The following is a 23,384-nucleotide window of genomic DNA, read 5'->3' on the forward strand; positions in this document are numbered from 1 at the left end:
TTAAGCCAGTTTCTGTAGGATTGTTAGTCTGTAAATCCTGACTATAATTCAGTGCATTGCGCAGCAAATTTGGATCCTCTGTTGTCTGGCTGTGGAGAACTGGTTTGTGAATTTTGCACAAACGACAGACACTATTTGCTACACACCTTTCTGAAAAACCAAGAAGAGAAGTCAGGGCAAGATTGTCCCCACACACTTGTGCAACACCAACTTTTATGGTACCACTGAATTGATCAGTCTCAATTTGAATGCCATTTTGTTCTAAATCCCTCAAATCTTTAACAATGCATTCAAGAACTGCATCAATGCCATATGTCTTGACGTCATCTGACTTGTACACCGCCAACAGAAACCATACTGACAATGAAGACAGCAGCTCAGGTGGTAGACATCTCATTTGGAAGTAAATGAGCCCCAGTTTGTGAATTGAAGTCTTGGAACCGATGGGATTTACAATTTCACAATCATCGTTATACAGGGACAGCGGAATGGAGAGATCTTTTGAAAACAAGTGGCTGGTTTTGTACTGCTCACCATCAATGTAATCAATGAGGGCACCATCTTTATTTTGCTTCTGAGAAAGGATTTTTTCCATGGTACCTGGACTTTCTAGTATTTTTTTAAGGACAGGCTGCAAAGGAACATATTGAAAGGTGTCCTGGACTGCTATCCGTCTCACACTGCCAGTCAGTGCATCCAAACGCTGGACATATGAAATGCCTGGAAAATGCTTAGTCTCTGGCTTAATTAAAAACCCTGTTTGAGAAAAATATTTCATCTGTTTAAAGTCTGAATCCAGGTCCAACAATGGTTCAGCAGCTCTCTCAAAGTGATTATTTAAGGTAGTGACATCGGGGTGATCTGAGTGACCAAGTCGATGCAAAAGAGCTATTGTCTTGGTCTGCAAGTTACCTACAATATCGGTGATCAAAGAAGATGTTTGCTTCACCATGTAATTAATTGCAGAATAGGTTTGATTTGATTGGGCTTTAAGCTTTGCAAGGAAGCATGCTACTCTGTAGGTTATATCTTCCTCTGCTAAATCAAACCAGTCCTCGGTTTCCTCATCACCCCCAAAATCATCAAGTGCTGTTGATATAGTCATGTTTTCTGATGGTGAGAGTGTTGGAATATGTTGGTTGTGCAAATATGTATCTGTTGTAGATGATACTGTTTGACAAATGTGTTCTTTTAATATGTGTCTCTTATATGACCATCAGTAATTGAATGTTCTGTTACAGCCATTTTCACTACATCTGAAGTAGGAGTCATTTTGCAATCTTAAATGTGCAAAAAGATCTTTTGTTTTCCCTGAAATTGCCTTATTGCACTTAAAACATGTCAGCAAACACGCAGTCATTGTTTAGCTAGTGTAAACTTACTCCCAAATATTCCGCATGAAATTTCTTGAATTTAACCCTGAGACCAATTCGCGGAATTAGCACAGCAATGCTCGTGTCATCCAGCAGCATAAAGCTGTCTTCATCGACTTCTTCCTCTGTGTTAAGATGAAGCAGAAAAATAATTATTTAGTCAATGAAAAGTAAACTAGTCTTTTTTTTTTTTTTTTACATTAAATCAAATGAATTTGTATAGTGCTTTTTCACAATGTATATTGATTCAATGCAGATTTGCAGAAAGTCATAGACTCAGTTTCACAGACACAGATTAAGCCAGGATTAGGCTTTAGGTAAATTAGGATATCTCATTTACAATAGAGCAGGATTTTAAGGCTGGGCAATATGACAGTATCCTCTGAATTTAGATGAAGCCATACCTACTGTATTTAGTGTTGTCTAGAAAATATATCAATGATTTAGGCAAATGTCATAGCAAGAGGGACCAGTTCATTACCATTAACAAAGAAAAATGTATATAAATATATATAAACATGCATCACTAAATGAAAAATAGATAAACTTACCTTGAAATGTTTCTATTAAATTGCAGAGGCTCCACTGTTCTAGTTTGTCCCTAACAAATGAATCCATTTATCTAAAACACAAGTATAAACACGTTTAGTACAAAACATTTAACAAAAATGCAAAATTGTCATATCTTATACTATAGTTAGATGCCATTCCATTAACTTACTCCTGTAATAGGCTACATTTAAGTTAATACAAAATGCATTACTATATTAAAGCAGTACGTTTAACTTGAAACATCAGTTTCAAACTCATTCTGATGGTAAACTGACCTAACTTACCTACACAAACATGATGGTTAACTGACCTGACCCCACAAGCGTCTGTTAACGTTATAGCTATGCATGTTTGAGTGGTGGGGCGTTGTTACAAAAATAAGCGGAAAGAGCTGGATTGCTTTACAGCAGCGGCGCTTTCGTCTGGGTTTTTTTATACTTTTATAACAGAGAATTCAGTGAATCAAACGTTTATCACTGAATCTCACAGCATTGTTGTGGTGTCCGTCCGAGGTGCGAGCTTAGCTAACTTATAGAGCTGAACTATGTGCCGGTCCGAGCTGATAAATGTTCCGTGCAGCGTAACGTTAAATACTGATTAACGTTACCTACTTTAGTTTATCGGTATACATTTCACCAGGTATTTTTTATTAACGTTAGGTAATACATTTCTAAACGGTTTCACTAATCTTTTGGGTAATGTTTTAATGACGTTATTAATGCTAGCAAGAAAACTGGGATAGCTAACAACAATTGATCTGATCCGGAGAATAAAAAAATTACAAAAGTGAACGATAACATAAAAAAACATGTGTCTAAGCAATTTTTTAAAACTGTAATTACAGTGACAAAGAATGAAGAAATCACTATTTGTATACAGTCTATTATAAATGTATTTACAACCGTTTATAAACTATTAATTAACTATTTGCAAATGATTTGTAATTACACTATTACACTATCATTACACTACTTCTTATAAAGTGTTACCAATATTTTTAGTATTGTGAATGGAGCATTTTCATTTTGTGAATGCTGTGTGTGGAACAGTGAAATTGTTTATATTGCTTGACTGGTATTTAACCATACTGTACAGATGCACCGCAGGAACACCACTGAATTGCTGTCACATAACAATCACATCACTATTAGTGGATAACAACTAGACAATTGGTTGAAAACATTCTTTACCATCCTTCAAATTCAAAAAGTCAATAATCTTAAAGATGACTCATTGCAACATATTACTTTTTTATTATTATTATTACTCTGATCTGCAGAGACTTCTCCAAGTTTCTCCCACACATGATCTCTGTGTAGGTTCCCTTATACCTACACGTAGGAACACTATAATTATAGAAACGTACAACGTAATTTCGGTTTACTTACGAAGTTCTTTGCAGGTTTTATATCTGCTTTTTAACCCTTTATGACCCAAAACTTAACATTTTGTTCCCTTATACCTACATGGAAGTACACTATAATTACAGAAATGAACACCGCAATTTCGGTTTACTTACGCAGTTTTTTTGCGGGTCGTAATATAAAGTGTTACCGTCATTCCATTGACTGAAGACGTCTCAGAACAGGTCAACCCTAATTTCACCTTCAATTTAACAGCTAATCCTAGAGGTTCACTTTTGCCATTCACAGATTTGTAAAAATTGGATAATTTTCTAAAATAATTAAATGACCAAGTATAATATTTTGTCTCATTTTTTTGATTGGGTTTTGTTTGTCTACTTTTAGGACTGAATCCGATTATGTTTTGGGTCATATTTATGCAGAAATATAGAAAATTCAAAAAGGTTCACAAACTTCCAAGCACCACTGTACACACACCGGCCACTTTATTAGCTACACATTGTTAGTACCTGGTTGGAGCCTCGTCTGAAAGGAAAAGTGGGAGGTGTTGCTGTACTTTAGTAATATCTTCAGAATTACTGAGAAATCTAGTTTCTAATTTAATTTGTTTGAAGTGTTGGTGCTTAATGTAACACTATCTAGTGTAAATGATAAATCACATTTGAGATTTGTGTTGGCTACTGTATACAGGCCACCAGGGTACAATACAGACTTTATCAAAGAATTTGCTGAGTTTCTATCAGAGTTAGTGCTGGCTGCAGATAAAGTCCTAATTGTTGGTGATTTTAATATACATGTAGATAATGAAAAAGATGTATTGGGATTGGCATTTAAAGACATTCTGAACTAGACAACACGTGTCAGGACCTACTCATTGTCGTAATCATACTCTAGATCTAATATTGTCACATGGAATCAATGTTGATGCCGTTGAAATTCTGCAGCGGAGCGATGAAGTCTCAGATCATTATCTAGTCTTGTGTATTCTTGATTTAGCCAAGGCTGCAAAGCCGACTCCGTGTTACAAATATGTTAGACCTATCACTTCTGCCACTAAAGAATGCTTTATTAATAATCTTCCTGATCAGTCTCATCATCTCAGCATCCCGGATAGCTTAGAAGAACTCGATTTTTCAACAGAAACATTTGACTCTCTCTTTTCCAGCACTTTAGACACAGTTGCTCCTTTGACCTTAAAGAAGATTAAAGAAAATAGTCCAACACCGTGGTACAATGAGCACACTCAGGGCCTTAAGAGAGCAGCCAGAAAAATGGAGCACAACTGGAAGAAAACAAAAGTAGAGTTTTTGTGCTTTTCATGCAGAGAGAGCACGATTGTGTACAGAGAGGCCTTAAAAATTGCTAGATCTGCTTATTTTTCCAACCCTCTTATGAGAAAACAAACAAAACTCTAGGTATTTATTTGAAACAGTGGCTAAATTAATGAGAAATAAAGCTTCAACCTCAGACGTTTCCAAACAGCACAGCAGTAATGACTTTATGGACTTCTTTACTTAGAAGATTGATAATATTAGGGAGAAAATTATAACTATGCAACTGTCTACTACAGTATCGCATTTTAGTCATTGTAGGTTCTGTCAACACTGCATTGGCTCCCTAAACATCGCATACATTTTTAAATATTGCTGATTACTTACAAAGCACTAAATGGTTTAGCTCCCCAGTACTTGAGCGAGCTCTAAACACATTATAGTCCTTCACGTCTATTGCAATCTCAAAATTCTGGCCAGTTGATAATACCTAGAATATCAAAATCGACTCCTGGCGGTAGATCCTTTTCCTATTTAGCACCAAAACTCCGGAACAGTCTTCCTAACATTTGCCCCAAAGCCCAAAGTGTGCAAGAAAATATGCCTGACCTGAAAATACTTTCGCCTCTGGCTTGCTTAGTTGGGGACACTTTATATTTGGCAATATTATTGATCGGACTGTACTGACGCTTCTGTACTGAACTGAACTGAGATGGAGGATGACATCACTGTTTTCTCCAGAGCTGCTTTATAAAGGAAATTAACTCATTTCACAATTGATGAACTTCACACAGTTATTGAAATGAACTGGATCAACACTGAACTACAACTGACTTCAGACACAGCCTTAGATGAAATCAACTGAAGAGAAAAGAAGACATTAAATCTCTGAAGATCTCAGCAGAGGAGTATTAAACAACTCCACAAACAGCATTACCAGCTTCACTTATTACTAACCAGACTGACTTTATTTCTGTCATGCGGCTATAGAAGTTCTTATTTAGAATTAACAGAGGTTTAGATGTTGACGTGTTGATGTTTAGTTGGGCAGTTTGTCTCTTGGCTTTTTGTGTGAGTTTGTGGTTTTTGTAACAGTGTTTACCAAAACACATAATTTGTTGCAAAGAAAGCCAGAAACAAAGATGATCAAGTAATATAGTTTTCATAATTGAAACGTAGAATTCTAATATTTCCTGACCAAAAGTTGTTATTTGTTATTAATAAATTTTATTCACCAACAATATTTTCTTGCAACAGGTCACACACGTTGCTGTTGTTTTTGGCGTATACCTACCAGTGCAACGTCATTGCTATAGAAACCAATGCAGATATTCTGGAAAACGAAAGAGCGGCATGGACACACAAATCGGATCTGAACATTTGTGATATATAATGTGGACGTCAATTATTTTAGATCAGATTCCAATCGGATACACAAATAATATGATCTGGACTGACAGTTTAAATGTATAAAGGTGACTTGACGACGTCTCTAAGAAATATTAATTATTTATATAATTAAACATTTTGTCAGGGCCATTGCCTTGTTGACAGTGTCCAGACATATAGCGCACAAATGCTGTGGGCGACTCACGGTCCTTGCTTGTGTTCTTTACCTGATCCCACTCCCCTATTGCTTCTCTCATTATCTTTCCTCTCAAAATTTTATATGCTGTCAATATATGTTAATAATAATTTATTTTTTCATGTCTAAGTAATGTATGAAAAATGTAAGTGTGTTAGAACCTCACGTACAATATGAATGCCTATGATTACTGCTGAGATCCCATTGGATTATATCTTACTCCTGAAGACAAAGAGATGAATTGTCCCTAGTCAAAGAGCAGTGATTCAGCAGATCTCAAGGTTATCTGGAGAAGTGGACACATGAGACACTAGTGGAGTTTCATTTTAATGTGGGACAAAAATTTATTCTTTTATATAATGCCATGCAGGTGTAGAAAGAACAGAACAGAAATCTGAACCATGGTGCTGAACGAAGAAAGAAATATGTTATGTCTTTTTAAATGTTGTGTGTCTGTGTGTGTGTCTGTGTGTGTGTCTGGGGGGTTGGGGTTCTGGTAAACTCTACGTTGTGGGATTAAGATGTCCCTAGAAAGATGGCAATATCCTAAATATTTGGCCATGTGGGGACATTTTTTGGTCCCCATGAGGAAAATAGCTTATAAATAATTTTTTTGAAAATGTTATTAATACAATACTTCTTTCTTATGCCTTTAACTGAATGCATTTCAAACACTTTTTTTCACTAACGACATCTATGATACATGATCCTATTCTTCTATTTTTTCCCTATTTTCTTATGTCATTAAAGACTAAAGTATTACATAACAGGAATAAAAATATTTAACAATCCAGATATGAAGCATTTGAGAGGATCATTTGAATAATTCCACCCTGTTACAAGAAAAGTGCTTTAAAAAAGCCACAGTCTCTCTTGTACCACACAAAACATGATGCCATCTAAGACTCCACCTTCCATCTTCTCTTAGCAGTATAAAGAAGGTAGAAACTCACTCTCTCTCTCTCTCTCTCTCTCTCTCTCTCTCTCTCTCTCTCTCTCTCTCTCTCTCTCTCTCTCCCTTTCTCTCTTTCACCGTTTCTTCATTTAAGCAAGTCTTCAAGTCTGAGGACAGCTCTAATATCAGAGCTAATTTTCAGCGTTTAGTCCTGGACACCAAGCACCACGGTCTGTGAAACTGCACATAGCAGAAAAGCACAATGGCTTCAGCCGGCCTGGAGATCCTGGGGATGATCCTGACTGTGGCGGGGTGGCTCGGCGTGATGGTCGCCTGCTGTTTGCCCATGTGGAGAGTAGCAGCGTACATAGGCCAGAACATTGTCATCACACAGATAGTGTGGGAAGGTTTGTGGATGAGCTGCGTGGTGCAAAGCACAGGACAGATGCACTGCCGAGTGTACGACTCCATGCTGGGGCTTCCAGACGAGCTGCAGGCTGGCCGCGCTCTCACCGTCGTGAGTACTCTGCTCGGGGTGGTGGGCATGGCTCTGGCAGTGGCTGGGGCAAAGTGCACCAACTGCACCTCAGATGCAGCCAGCAAGCCACGCATCATGATGGCAGCTGGGGGCACGTTCATAACCTGTGGGCTGCTGCTGTTAGTGGCCGTCTGTTGGACAGCTAACGGCATCGTCATGGATTTTCACAACCCGCTTCTAGAGGAGACGCAAAAGAGGGAGTTTGGGAACTCGCTGTACTTCGGATGGGGTGCCTCCTGCCTGCTGATCCTAGGTGGAGCCATTTTGTCTTGTTCCTGCTCCTCAAAAGCACAGAACAATGCCGTGCCGACAAGAGTGGACTACTCAGGGGTCAAATCCCTCTCTGTGAATGGATATGACAGGAGAGACTATGTTTGAGGGCTCTGAATCTTTGCACATGAAGGACCTCCTTGAGAGAAAAGCTAACAAGTCTGCTAAATGACAAGCATTCAAAAGTCAACAACAAGTTAACGGTTGATGCTGAATCTTGAATACCAACATGGCAGATATAAAATTTGTATTATTGTTTTTGTTTTCATTTGAATGTATTCATTAATGTTGCAAGAAGTTTAATTGTAATTTTGTCTTTTGACCCAGACGCTAATAGGTGAATAATCAGTAGCTCTTTGACTCACTGAAATTATTATAATAGATGCTTTTCCATTCAAACTGCAAGATTAATTAAATGATCAATGAACATGATTTTATTGAAAAAGAAAAGAAAAGTATTTTACCAATTTTGCTAAATGGGTAACAATTATTTTGATGGTTTATTTTGAACATTCTGTTGACTATAAGTAACTTTGCAACAACATGTCAACTAATTCTCATTAGACTATTAGTAGACTGTCTGCTTAATATCTGCCAACTCTTTATTGTGATGGTCCTGCAACAGACATTATACTGACTATCAGTAACTTTGCAACTAGATGTCAACTTATTTTAACCCAAACCCTACCAGTCTACTAATACTCTAATGACAGTTAGTAGACATATAAGAGCAACGTTACTTATAGTCAACAGAATGTGTTAAAGGTACCATCAAAATAAAGTGAAACCGCTAAATGCTAGATTTTGTCCAAAACAAAAAATACATATAGCCTATATTGGTGGATCACAAACTAAAGTGTACATCTGAAATTAATGAGTTTATTTTGAAGGAAAACATCATTACGTGTTGTTTTCTACTTTTTTTTCAAAGTCTATCAAAGTTTATAACATTGAATCATGGAGGAACTATGGAAACAAAGTACTTGGAAAACTCAAAAACTAGAGGAAGCAAAGAGTGCACTTTACCATCATTTGAAATCAATCCTACTCTTAAAAGTCTACCACAAACATAAATGATACTCTCCCAGTTGTGAATGGAGACAATGTGCTGGTTGTTCTGGTAAATCTCTAAACCTCTTTGTGCCTGATTCTTCAGTCAGGAGAGCGTAACTGAGACTACCATGGAAAGATATACACACCTGCCTTATTGCTCAGAGGATGCCTAGATAATTACTCTTTTTACTCTAGTGTTCGGTAATTAGGAAAATATGTAAAATGTTAGTGGGTTATTATGCTAACCTTCTTTTGCAGCTCATTAAATATTATCATTCGAGGTACTGTAACGGTATTTTGTTTACTGCTCATTTAAGTTGAAATATTGACAGATGATATAAAATAAATGTCTGAATGAATTATTGTTTCATACAACAAAACAGCAATTTTAGCGCACATTTGATGCAATAGAATTGAACGTACTTTTGCACACAGAAAAGATGCACATTCCACTTGTTCCCTAACATGCTCCTAAATAAATAACCACTGCAAAGGTTAAAGCAAGGTCACAAGACTTTGCATACCTATGCATGACTGATTAGAGTGCGAGTGTGTGTATAATGTGTGTGTGTGTGTGTGTGTGTGTGTGTGTGTGTGTGTGTGTGTGTGTGTGTGTGTGTGTGTGTGTGTGTGTGTGTGTGTGTGTGTGTGTGTGCGAGAGAGAGCTGAATATGCCTATTTGTGATGCTGTTCAGATTATATTGACTGTTATTGTGTGGCCTTGTGGAGCTGATAGCAGCTAAAGACATGCTCTAATGCATCAGTGGACTTTATTGCTCCTTCTCAAGTGAATCCTGAAGAATCAGCTCCCTAAGTTGAATTATCAATTTCAAACGAATCTCTGCTCATAGTATCCAAAAAAATAATGAAACCTTATGCTTGCGGTATACTTGCTTACACGTTTCAAGCATGTATTCTAATCTCATACCGTTGGTATTGTTGTTCAGAAGTGTGGTCTTGTCGGTTATCCTTTAACCAGTCCCCGCTGGGCTTTTGTTATCTATTCACTATTTGGTCTCGGTGTGGGAAATACCAGATGAAGATAGCTAAATCATTAAACAAACTCGTTTCCTAGCCAAGGTTAAGCTCACTCAAAAACCAGCAAAGTTAAGCCAATCCCCCGAGACTTTTTCCAGCATAACTCCACCTTCCTCGCCATTGCCATTATAAAGCCTTCATTGTGCTGAGAGCCTTTCCTTGGCGAATGCAGCCTGTGAGTTTATATCCTAGCACGTTCTTCCAGCCTAAGTGATCAGAATGGCAGCTCTGGGGTTAGAGATACTAGGGGTCACCCTGGCTGTGTTAGGTTGGATTGTGGGCATTGTGTCTTGCGCTTTACCCATGTGGAGGGTCACGGCTTTCATCGGGGTGAACATTGTAACGGCGCAGACCATATGGGAAGGAATCTGGATGAGCTGTGTGGTGCAGAGCACTGGCCAGATGCAGTGCAAAGTCTACGACTCAATGCTGGCTCTCAGCTCAGACCTGCAGGCGGCCCGGGCGCTGTGTGTGATTGCCATCGTGACGGGAGTACTGGCGCTCATGCTCTCTATTTTGGGGGCCAAGTGCACTAAATGCCTAGAAGAGGAGCGTGCCAAAGCCAGAGTTATGATCACCGCTGGAGTCACCTTCATCTGTGCTGCGGTCATGCACTTGATCCCTGTGTGTTGGTCTGCTCACAGTATCATCAGAGCCTTCTACAACCCAATAATCATTGAGGCACAGAAAAGGGAGATAGGTGCGTCTCTCTACCTGGGATGGGCGTCGAGTGCCCTCCTGCTCCTCGGCGGGGGCCTTCTCTGCTGCAGCTGCCCCCCACAGGAGGAGAATAGGTATGGGCCACCCAGCAGGATGGTTTACTCCGTCGCACGTTCTGTACCTCCCACTGGCTTTGACAAACAGAATTATGTGTGAACAAACATACTCTTTTTGAACTGAAAATGTTATGACACAGTGCAAGACAATGTGCTGTGAGTTCTGTTGGTTTGCCCTTCAAATGTATTTCCTAATTTGCTCTGCTCTCTTTTGTTTATTATTAATGGTGTTACCCAGTTTATTTAACCAGTTTTGAAGAATTGCAAGTATTACATTATTACTAATGAGCACATCTATATATATGTTCATAACCGTGCCGTGCGTGTAAATTGATAATGATGTTGTAATTATTAGTATTGTGTTTTTACTAATAATTAAAAATTCTCTTCAGTGTTTCAATATATTTTTGCAAACATGTGTTTACATTATGTATGAGCTCATGTTCTCTTAAGACTTATTTTCTAAGTGTGCCACTCTCTGTTGTTTGTGGTTTTTTTTATTAACCAATAAAAACATAAAAATAGTTGTTAAAAATATAAATTATTTTTTATCTATGTTCCATGTTTTTTTCTGGATCTAACTCAAATGCACTGAACAAACTTACTGTGCCATCTTTGTTGGGTTGTCTAGTATGAAACACAGACAGTTACAGAACCTTTCATAGCCTTAGTAATGAGGTGATGAGTTGAATCTGCTGTCACTACCTTGTTATTCACCTGTTTTCAAGATCTATTTGCTCTCTGCACAAGAATCTTGTCTTTGTCAGGGTCCTAATCTAACTGTTCAAGCGATTCCCAGACAATGGGCCTGTTTCAGGAATGAAGATGAGGTGCTTGGTCATGGAATGTAACAGAAATCTCTTTGTGCTTTGTACATTTAATAATGGATCTTTGAGAACATCCATGCAGCTTAAAATGAAACATTGAGAGTCTACAGTTGAGTAGTATGCCATCCATAAAGTATAAGACAGAGCTTCCAGTTGACATGTCAATATTTAAACACTTAGTGGCATGCCTCTACACTTGTTTGCTGAAGCACATTTTAAATTAGTCATCATAGGGCAGCAACTGCATGAAAAAAAAAACAGACATGTTCTGCATCCATATTTACCACTTTATGCATCAGCCATTTTGTAGTGCTGTCCAGATTCCAAGGGAGCAGTTTTATTCCCTATATTTTTGCTCTCTGATTTATGATGTGCAACCTATATAGACTTGCCAGTGATGTATTGCCTATAATCTAATACAAGTTTTAAAAGAAATACATGGCTCTTTATTTCACACTGACAATCTTTCACTTGATAACTGGTTATTTCACTATTATTTTTCTTGACTAATTTACTGAGGTAATTGTATTATTGTTGTCGGAGGAAATATTATTTTGTGGATGATTTAAATATTCAGTTATTTCCTATAGATAACATATTTATCATTGAATTATTGAATGCTGTTATGTTATGTCACTTTATAAGTGCTTCATGGTCTGATGTTCTCTGATCATATGCTACACTTCTTGGAAAAGAATGTTTCTAGATACTAACGTAATAAATTCAGTCATTCAAATGTGTTTTTTTTTAATTAATTTATCATATATTAATTATTATTATATCATATCAAACATTTAGAGTCCTCCCTGATGCACAATAATTACGTTGACGTTTAAAAATCTGTAAAAATGAAAAGATAGATAGTTTCACCTTTTGGAATTCTAATTTTGGACGATATGGCATTTAATATATAAGGAATATTGATTGAGGCAACAAGGTATTGTCAAGATGTTCAGATGTTGTTAAAACCAAACATCAGATTTAGAAATAGAATATTATTCAAGTGATCTTGGAATGATTGTAGGTGCTTATTTCCTGAATTGCCATGCATAGTTGTCTGTAAAAAAAATTAAAAAAATCTAACAAACAAACCATATACAGTGAGCTCCACTTCTGTGGATGAAAATGCCTTGTTAACGAGAGACGTCTGAAGTTATAGAAGAAAAGGCTGATTTTTCAGCCAACTTCCAGCTGTTGTTCATTTCAGTGTAGAATCAGAGGAAGTTGGTAGATGTGCATGGGTCTTTCCTGCATGAGTTAACGTCTATTTTTAAACATCAGAGTCAGTGGTGAGGTGAGGTCTCATGGCCGTTACAGTGACTAACTGGAAAACCACTGTCCTGAACCAAACACATTGCATAACAAATGCAAAGGCACAACGCAACCATTAGTTCAGAACAAGTTTTTTAAAAAGGTTTTTGCTCCCTGAATCTTCATTGACATATTATACAGCAAATGAACATCACAAACATTCACAGTGTAATTGTCATGACCAACCAGACAAGGTTAGATCCAAACGCAGCGTGAGTTTATTCACAGGGTAGTCAAACAGGCAATGGGTCAAATACACAGACAGGAACAGACTAGACTAGGAAAACTAGGAAACGCTCGGAGATGTACACAACAGTGAAACAAGACTTCGCCATGAGTAAAAGTGAGAGTGGGGTATAAATGAGTGTGGAGCTGCGTGTGGAACTAGATGCAGGTGTGAGAGTGATCAGTGGAAACAGGTGTGTGAGTAATCAGTCCAGGGTGTGTGCGTGAACAGTCCAAGGGAAGGCAGTGCAGAGGTGGAGCGCCCTCTCGTGACACTCGAGGGCAATCCAGCCGAACCTCATCATATAACCCCCCCCTTAAGGAGCGGCTACAAGACGCTCCTAAGAGCTCCGGAGGGAAGTCGACGGGGGATGGGATGGAGGGCCAGGCCCGTGCAGGGGAACGGGACCAGGACACATGCAAGGCGGGCCTGGGCTGTGGAGCGTGGGCGACCAGGGCGGAGCAGGGCGTGCCGACGACCAGGGCGGAGCACACTCGTAAGGGAGCCAGGGCGGAGCACACTCGGAAGGGAGCCAGGGCGGAGCACACTCGGAAGAGGGTGAGGTCCATGTCGACGTCGTCGCCATGATCCTCACAGGGTACCTCCTGCCCCCCCCCAAAAAATACTTGGGGAAATCCACAGGAGAAACCTCCAGGTGGTAAACGGGTTCAGGAAAGAGCCCCCGGAGCTTGAAGGGCGCAGGCAGGGCGAGGCGCAGAGGCGGGGCCGGCAGGGCGAGGCGCAGAGGCGGGGCCGGCAGGGCGAGGGGCAGAGGCGGGGCCGGAAGGGCGAGGCGCAGAGGCGGGGCCGGAAGGGTGAGGCGCAGAGGCGGGGCCGGCAGGGCGAGGCGCAGAGGCGGGGCCGGCAGGGCGAGGAGTCTGGGAACGCCCTCCGGAGCCTGGCGAGCCAAACGAGTCCTCCCTCTCTTCCTTCTGCGACGGCGCTTCACTGGGCTAGATTCACTACTGGACGTACTTGACTCAGTAGACTCACTTGACACAGTAGACTCAGTAAACCCACTTGACACAGTAGACTCAGTAGACTCACTTGACACAGTAGACTCGGTAGACTCACTTGACACAGTAGACTCGGTAGACTCACTTGACTCGGGATCCGGTTCACTTGACTCGGAATCCGGTTCACTAGACTCGGGACTCGGTTCTCCTGACTCGGGACTCGGTTCTCCTGACTCGGGACTCGGTTCTCCTGACTCGGGACTCGGTTCTCCTGACTCGGGACTCGGTTCTCCTGACTCGGGACTCGGTTCTCCTGACTCGGGACTCGGTTCTCCTGACTCGGGACTCGGTTCTCCTGACTCGGGACTCGGTTCTCCTGACTCGGGACTTGGTTCTCCTGACTGGGGACTCGGTTCACTTGACTCGGGACTCGGTTCACTTGACTCGGGACTCGGTTCACTCGACTCGGGACTCGGTTCACTTGACTCGGGACTCGGTTCACTTGACTCGGGACGGCTCACATGAAGCTCAGGTTCGTTAGGGCTGACGTGGAGCGCGGGCTCGGAAGAGAAGTCGAGAAGCGCGGCCGCGGGTTCGGCGGGGCTGACGTGACGTGCTGGTTCGGCTGGACTGGACGGGACCAGCGGGGCAAGCTCACCCACAGTGAGAGCCGAACCACTCAGTAGAAGAGCCGTGTTAATATACCGCCTTAAAGTGCTGTGAGGCTCTGGGTTGGGCATCAATGAGCGAAGCGGTTCAGACAACCCTCCGCGGAACAGGTTCGTTAGAAAAACGTTGTTCATACACGTATGATGAGAAAGTTCATAAAACTCCGCCACATACCATTCGAGAGAACGATCCTCCTGATGAAGTTGCATTATCTCAGCACCCGTATCTGTGCTCGGAATCGCTGTGTGAGCTCGTCGAAATACCTCGCTGTTGGATTTTACCGGGAGAGCTTGGCATGACATCGGGATCGGTCCTGGGCCAACAACTGTGGAGACGGGTTGATTCTGCGATGGTCCCGGTGGGGAAACATGAAGACCGCGAACCATCTTGGCCAACCTCTCCAACGACGCGGTGAGTTGATCCAGTTCATCCTGGTGTACGGCGGCTGACTGGGAGGCATACAAGGCTGACATGCTGCTGGATCTGGTGTGGCGAAGTCTTCTGTCATGAAACTGCACATGGAACATGGACAGAGGTGATCCAAACGCGGGCTTTATTAAGAGGAGAATCCAGAGACAGGTACAAGGAAACAGGCAGGGGTCAAAACCAGGTAAGCAGTCCAAACAAACATCAAATCCGTGCAGGGATAAGGCAAACGGGAAACCGGGAACAGGCAGATAATCAAGGAACCGAAACACTAGAATACAAGGAAACTGGAACAAGGCTAGGTAATGCAGTCAGACTCATACAAACACTTACAATACTGAGCCCTGAACAAAGGGAAAACTCAGGCTTAAATCAGGGACGCTCAATCTAAAACAGGTGCAACAAATAAACCATAATCAGTCCAGGGTGAAACATAATGGAAACAATAAACTAGGAAGGAGTGCCCTCCAGAGGCTCAAGCGGGCACTCCAGCCACAGATCGTCACAGTAATGTTATATGAATTGCATCTTAATTCACCCCATTACAATAGTTTGTTCCCTTTCCTTGTGCTCTTGTTATTTTGGAAAGGTTTTTTGCATGTGTAGTCAAAAGATTTGCCGTAACTGTGTGATGTTTGTCATGGTCCAAAATGTAATGAGTCTTAACAGTGCCTTGTTGAATCCATGCCAAAAAAATAAATAAATCAGGCTGATACCCAGTATCAGAAAGATGTGCCTAATAAAGTGCCCATTGAGTGTAGGCCACCTGACTCAATAATAACCCGTGCATTGGTCTGCCTCAAGAAAGATAGGAATGATGGCAACTTTCCAAAACATGTCTCATGTGTTTTGAATTGTTGATGCTTGGATACTGACAGCTTGAATAGAATAGAATTTTTCTTGTTTCAATAATACATTAAGACTTATTTTGAAAAACCTGATCTTAAACACCCTACACAAACTATTTCACTCAATTTAAATACTGAAAACAGAGAAGCAGAGATACAGAAAGATGGCATATGGAAATCAGGTTACCTTTGTTTAATAAAATGTAACCTAAACACAGATAAGACTGTCTTTTAGTGTTACCTGGCAGTATTGTCCAAAAGCTCTGCGTTGGTTTAGCAAGAGATCACACCTTTAAAACATTCTGCAATGATAGTCCCACAGATTACAGAAACATCACTGTGGACCTCGCTGGCGTCCTACATCTTCAATCCACAGGAGCAAGTAATCAATGTACACAAAAATCAATATATGTTGAAGTTCCTCATCCACAATTTGTCTACAGTATATTTGTCAAATCACCTTTATTTATATAGTGGTTAATACAATACAGATTGTTTCAAAGCAGCTTTACAGTGATAAAAGAAAATTATGCATTTCGGCTGTTTAGCTGAAGTCAGTTCAGTGTTGATTCAGTTCTGTTGTAAAATCATCAATTATTAAATAAGTTAACTTCATCTATAAAGCAGTTCTGCAAATAAATGTCATCGTCCAGCTCAGTTCAGTTCTCATACAACAGCGTCAGTACAAGCAGATCAATAATATTGTTGAATATTAAGTGTTCCCAACTAAGCAAGAACTTATGCCCAAACTTGTCTGTAAACAATCAGTGACTTGCTGAAAGGGTTGCTTAATGTATCCAATAAATCACATTCACAAACCTGGTGGTGTATGCCTTTGCACGCCAGGTGTAGGTGAAACCCTGAGTCTGTTTGGCGCTGATTTATGTAGACAAAGACCTAGCCGTCACACAGTAATTTCTGAAAAGTAGGTAATTCAGCATACTGAATTAGACTATTTCAGGAACTGAGTATTTAAGCGTTGAGTTTCTGTGACAATTTCACCAGTCACTTCTACACAACAGTTCCCATAATCCTCTCTGGCTCTCACCTGCTCTCTTTTGATTATCACCTGCACCTGTTAATCATCTCCCCTGATTGTCCAGCCTCGTTTATACTGTACATAGAGGACTACTTACCTTATTTCTGGCATCCATCTCCAGCATGTCTCCCCTTCCCACGTGTCTCCAGTGTCTCCTGTCTGCCCCCCTGAGGAAACAAGGATTACCAGCATACTCACCGCTGCCCCTCTCATTTATCTTCCCATCCACGATCTCCTGTACCTGTAACAAAAGGGAAGTAAAGTTATTATTCATTACCCTTCCTCCAAAGTCTTTATTGAATTCTATACTCACCAGTTTGCCGGTTTGCTCAAAGCTGTGAATAAAACGTTCCATTAACTCCATCCTGTTGTCCGAGTCTACGTTCCGTAACAGTTTCACTGCTAAAAGTCTGTCAAAACCGTTTGGGTTGTTTGTAGATGTAGTGACTGGACTGGCAAAGAGAGAGAAAGGATTAGTAATTTCTGATATTGTGCCTTGTGTTTAGCATTTTTATATGGGTTTTATATAATACAAATGAAAAATGAATGTTTATGTGTATTTTAAAGTTTACAGAAATGTTGATTGGGTCATTATTACCTGATCAATGGAGCATCCTCAGAAGGGGCGCAGTCTGGCCTATTGTCACGCTGGGTGAACTCAAAAAAACAAAGGAGGAGCTGGATCCAAATGCAGAAATAGTATAATAAGAACAAAACCAAGATCATAGACCTGAGAACAGGATGAGACATGGCAAACGTCCACCTATCTAGGATAACACCAGACCAAGAATATGAGAAACATTGGGGAACACAAGTGGAGATTGGCAAACAAGGCAAACCTGGGAACAATCAGGAACTAATCACACAAGACAAGGGGAACACAGGACAGGAATCATGACACCAATAAAGAGGGAGGCCGGACTCAAAATCTTTTCTTGTAAACCAAGTCAACACGAGCGTGCAACTACTGTGCCATGAGAAACCTATCTAAAGTGAGTATATTGAAGATACCTTTTGTGGGGTTTTTTGGGGGTTTTTTTTGCTTATATGTATATTAATCATTTCAAAAATTCTTTGGTACTTTGTATTTTTGGGTTTTGCACTATGTGCAAAGTTGAACTACCTGTCAAAACTACCTGTCTTTGTCTTCATGTTTGCATGTGTGAATGTTAATTTGACGCAGTTTTCGAGTGTGTCTTACTGATAAATCTTCTTCACCAGTTGTTTTGTTAATTCATCTCATACCTTTTATTAGTCCTCGAGTATTTTAGCCCTGTTTTTAGTTCAGTTCAGTTGTCTGTTATTGTTGCGTATGGACGGTTGTTCTGTTTTGTGTTCTTGTTCTCCTAAGTTTGTTGTTATAATAAAGCCTGAAAACTGTTGCAATTGGATCCTGTTTTTATTTACCTTGCAATCGGTGACACAATAACAGACCTTCAAAAATGGCTCTAGCAGCAGTAAAAATTATCCTCCTCTCGCAGGGGAACCAGTGAGACAGACACAGGCCTTTCTGGATTTGCAACATCTTGTCCAGCCTGTGTGTGTTTTTCAGGGCAGGCCTCAATGCAGAGACCAGAGCACGCCTGCCCCGAGACGGCCCTTGAGGGACATTTAGGGAGTATGAGGACTGGGTACTCCTCTGCAACGGTACCCCATTTACCATCGGCGAGAGCGAGGAGAAAACCAGCATGCCAGCAACCTGTCCAATGAGAAAGATTCCCGAGTCCGTTCCAGTGAGAGAAGTTCCCGAGTCCATTCCAGTGAGAGAAGTTCCCGAGTCCATTCCAGTGAGAGAAGTTCCCGACTCCATTCCAGTGAGAGAAGTTCCCGACTCCATTCCAGTGAGAGAAGTTCCCGACTCCATTCCAGTGAAGTTCCCAAGTCCGTTCCAGTGAGAGAAGTTCATGAGTCCGTTCCAGTGAAAGAAGTTCCCGACTTCGTTCCAGTGAGAGAACTTCCCGACTCCATTCCAGTGAGAGAAGTTCCCGAGTCCATTCCAGTGAGAGATGTTTCCGACTCCATTCAAGTGAGAGAAGTTCCCGAGTCCGTTCCAGTGAGAGAAGATCCCGAGTCATTGTGATCAGTACATGTTTGCCTGTGTGTCTGTTAATTTTAACCTAGTTTCCCAGTGTGTCCTATTGATTTATCCCCTTCACATGTTGGTTTAATTACTCATTAGTCATGTCAGCTGGGTCTCGTTTCTTTGATTAGTCCCTTTGAGTTATCAAAGCAACTTTACAGTGATAATAGGAATTAAAGTAAGATTGTTTTGGCTTTACAGCAGCTCTAAAATAAAGTTATTGTCCAGCTAAAGTTAGTTTTGATTGATTCACTTCCGTTGCAACAATCATTAGTTATTAACTTGCACTTACAACGCTTACACGACACCGTTCTAACAGAAAACACTTAATGCTATTCGGCCGCTCATTTGCACAACAACAGTGCCTGTTGGCTCGAGAACGCAAACCTTGAAATTTAAGCCCTGTGTTTAGTTTAGTTCAGTTTCTGTTATTGTTGCATTTGGATGGTTATTGTGTTTCATGTTCTTGTTCTTCTGAGTTTGTTGTTAGAATAAAGCCTGAAAACTGCTGCAATTAGATCCTATTAGTTTTTACTTACCTTACAACTGCCAGTGATATTAACATTCTTTATGGAAACTGTGATACTTTTTTCAGAATTCTATGAATAGAAAGTTAAAAGAACAGCATTTATTAAATAGAAATGTTTTGTAACATTATAAATGTCTTCTCTGTCACTTTTGATCAATTTAATTCGTTCTTAATGAATAAAAGTATTGTGCTATTTTTGCTATTAAGTATTTTTACCACATCTTACCCAAAATGTTTGAATGGGGTCATTACTTTCACAAAAATAGTAAACAGTACCATAACCAACTAGTATAATGACTTATATTAACATATCCTTCCGAAGGAATTACTAATTATTTGAAACCGTATTCTAAAGTAAAAAGCACGATAATTTTCTAGTAATGACTGAAGTCATTGTAAACTTTTGAGGTTTGTGTAATGTTTTTGGATAGTAATGATTCAAGTGTTACTATATACTTCTAAAAGAATTACTGGTCACACTTTAGATTACGGTCCAATTCTCACCATTAACTAACTATTTAATAACAACTTTTGGTAAACTCCAAATTACTTTTTATTAATAGTTACTAGGATGTTTAAGGTATTGTGTAGGATTAAGGGATTTAGAATATGGTTGTGCCTCACAGGACGAGGCCGAGGGACGTGAGAGAACGGCCTCGCGCCGTTCTCTCACGTCCCTCGGCATCGTCCTGTTCGCCATATAGGTCATGCAGAATAAGGCATTAATATGTGCTTCATAAGAACTAATAATCAGCCAATATCCTAGTAATATGCATGCTAATAACCAACCAAAGAATTAATAATAAAAATAAATTTTATTTATGGGCACCTTACACCAAAACAATTTACAAGCAACAAAAAACCTTTAAAGCTACAATATGTAATTTTTTTTCGGCGCTAGGCGTCACTAACCTCTTACAATAACAAAGGGCTAGGTTGGTGACACAGTGAATAAGCGGAATCATGGAACTTGTCGCCATGCTTATAATAATGTTTATGGGAAATCATGTTTATGGATGAGTGAATATATTCATGTTTTTTAACATGACTGTGCTATGAAGCAGTTTGCGATTGCTAATGAAAGTCAAGTCACATTTATTTATATAGCGCTTTTTACAATACAGAATGTTTCAAAGAAGCTGTACAGAGATCACATAAAATTATGCAAAAAAGTTTGTTTCCAGAAGAAAATAGCGTCACAGTCTTAAGTAAGTTCAGTGATGTTTCATTTTTGTTTTAAAAAAAAAGTTATTGATTTAGTTCATTTATATAATAATATATATCTGTAGCCGCTCTGGAGAAAACTGTGATGTCATCGTCTAGCTCAGTTCAGTTCTTGTAAAATAGTGTCAATCCAGCCAGATCAATATTATTGTTAAATAGTAATTTAAATCTTAAATTTAATGTCCCCAACTGAGCAAGACAGATGTCAGCACCACACGCGAGTCCTGCGGATATAAAGGAATAAAGATATTTCATTCTACCGAACTACCCACAAGTGCTGAATTAATAGTTAAACTGGTCAGCGCTGTTTCACTTGGTCTAATACACTATCACACTAAACTGCATTTGAGTGTGTTGAAAGTTATAATGTCATTCTATGTGTTAGTTTGTGTCACATTGTGGAATGACAATAATTTAAAACTACTCAATATTGAGGTCTTTGCTGGTATTACAGGAAAATTGCTAATCCTTTCAAAAGAATACCTTAAAATGTTCATTTTATCTCTACCTTTGTAAATGTTCACAAGCATTGGCAGAGTCTCCATTGATGGGCAAATAAATGATCTTTTGTTCTTAATTCCCAATACTTTCCATGAATGGGGAGCAGTTTAGTTCTGGTGTGACTAAGCCCTTCCTCTGTGTAATGTCTTCATCCTGACAGACTCCTCCTCTCTACCTGATCTGGGCTATAAAGAACACTTGTTTTGTCACAGATGCGCTCCATTTGCTCTGAGGCATTGGCTCAAATTAGGCTTGTATCTGCTCGAGCTGCTTGCCCGGTTACTGAACGCTCTGGCATTGCATGTAGCTGTCACAGATCTTTAAGAAGTCATGTCTTTAGGGCTGGAGCTCATAGGTATGGTGTCATGTGTGCTGGGCTGGCTCTTGGCCATCGCGGCTTGTGCTCTTCCCATGTGGAGGGTCACTGCCTTTATCGGCTCCAACATCGTGACGGCTCAGATCATCTGGGATGGTCTGTGGATGAGCTGTGTGGTTCAAAGCACGGGACAGATGCAGTGTAAAGTCTACGACTCCATGCTGGCCCTCTCTCAGGACCTCCAGGCAGCTCGAGCCCTGACTGTGATATCCATCCTTCTGACCGTCCTGGCTGTGTTGGTGTCCATCGGAGGAGCAAAGTGCACTAACTGCATTGAGGATGAGTCGTCCAAAGCTAAAGTGATGATCTTCGGAGGGGTGGTCTTCATCGTGGCTGGGCTTATGCAGCTGATTCCTGTGTCCTGGTCTGCCAACAGTATCATCCGGGACTTCTACAACCCTTTGCTGCCCGATGCCCAGAGACGAGAGCTGGGAGCCGCGCTGTACATCGGCTGGGCAGCATCTGTGCTCTTGATCATGGGGGGTTCTCTGCTCTGTTGCTCCTGTCCTCCACAAGACAAGAAATACAACCAGTCTCGAATGCCGTATCCTGCATCTCGATCAACGGGTGGAGGAGGGTATGACAGAAGAGACTATGTGTGAAACCAACAGCTCAATATATGGACATCATATTTTCTGGAGAAAAGTGGAAATATGCCACGGGGAACATGTCGGAGGAAGTTGTTTGATGTTTTTGGTCTCTATGTCAGTGCTTATATTTTGGCTGTTTAGAATATAAGAACTCAAACTCTGACCGTGTGAAAATGACCTTTGGTAATTGCTATGAAAATGTAAACTCGGACTGTTCCTCTCGACCGAATTCATAAACAAAGCATGATTTTCAGTTACCTGAGGGGTATAAAGCTTTTTTTTTTTATTTGCCATTTCTTTTAGCTTTGTAGGAATAGTTGCACTAAGATTTTTGGGACAGACAAGTTGACTGTGTGTTTACTATGTTGGAGAATTTGAACTTGTCATTGTCCTTTTACCTCAACTAAACACAGGTAAATGTCCATGTGTAATGTATTTACTTTATATGATTCGAATTGTAATGTGCATTTCTTTAGTATTTATAAAATGTTTTTCATCGAGCTGTAGAAATGGAATTTGAGAAGCACATACTCTTTTACATGTATCATTGTTTGATAAACACTTGCTGCCACTCCAATTTGTATTCAAAAAATTAAAATAAATAAACTGAACTAAAAACTGTCTCTAGGATCGTTTAAGTGGGCTATTGTGACCCAGAATTGTGGGAGGAGGGCTGGAATGGGTGTGACTATTTTATAGTGAGCATTGAGGCAGAAAGAACCGCGGAGGATCTGAGCACGGTCATTTTTGTCCAAAGTTTGTAATCTGTGTAAGCTACTGTATAGTGTATTGTTGATCAGGAACATTAACATTGCACCTTTCTGTTCCAACAATAAATGAATACATCAATCCATAATGAATTTTGAATATTGTAGTATGGATGCTTGAATTCATCTCAGTGTCAGTTCCTTTATAATCATGATGACTAGAGAAAACCTGAAACTCAAGCCACAGGGCCATGTTACCTCCAGTTAGCAACAAAGCCAAATACACACCATGAAATCATCAACAGATCACCTTACAAGTGTAGGTGGCAGATGTTGGCAAGTGAGAGACAGAACACAACG

General features: G+C 40.2%; 2 protein-coding genes across 2 annotated transcripts; both read left to right on the plus strand.

The window, feature by feature from the left end:
• Positions 1 to 7,302: 7,302 nt before the first annotated feature.
• Positions 7,303 to 11,977, plus strand: LOC143715696 (uncharacterized). Its single transcript, XM_077207452.1, has 3 exons — positions 7,303 to 7,950; positions 9,005 to 9,014; positions 10,151 to 11,977. The coding sequence occupies exons 1-3, from the start codon at positions 7,303 to 7,305 to the stop codon at positions 10,813 to 10,815; spliced, it is 1,323 nt and encodes a 440-aa protein (XP_077063567.1). The 3' UTR covers positions 10,816 to 11,977.
• Positions 11,978 to 21,571: 9,594 nt separating this feature from the next.
• Positions 21,572 to 23,170, plus strand: LOC143715789 (claudin-3-like). The gene has a single exon (XM_077207556.1). The coding sequence runs from the start codon at positions 21,682 to 21,684 to the stop codon at positions 22,327 to 22,329; it is 648 nt and encodes a 215-aa protein (XP_077063671.1). The 5' UTR covers positions 21,572 to 21,681; the 3' UTR covers positions 22,330 to 23,170.
• The last annotated feature ends 214 nt before the right edge of the window (positions 23,171 to 23,384 follow it).

Source organism: Siphateles boraxobius, unplaced genomic scaffold (assembly GCF_051911475.1).
Source record: "Siphateles boraxobius isolate OS27281-9 unplaced genomic scaffold, OSU_SipBor_1 6, whole genome shotgun sequence".
Lineage (NCBI taxonomy): Eukaryota > Metazoa > Chordata > Actinopteri > Cypriniformes > Leuciscidae > Siphateles > Siphateles boraxobius.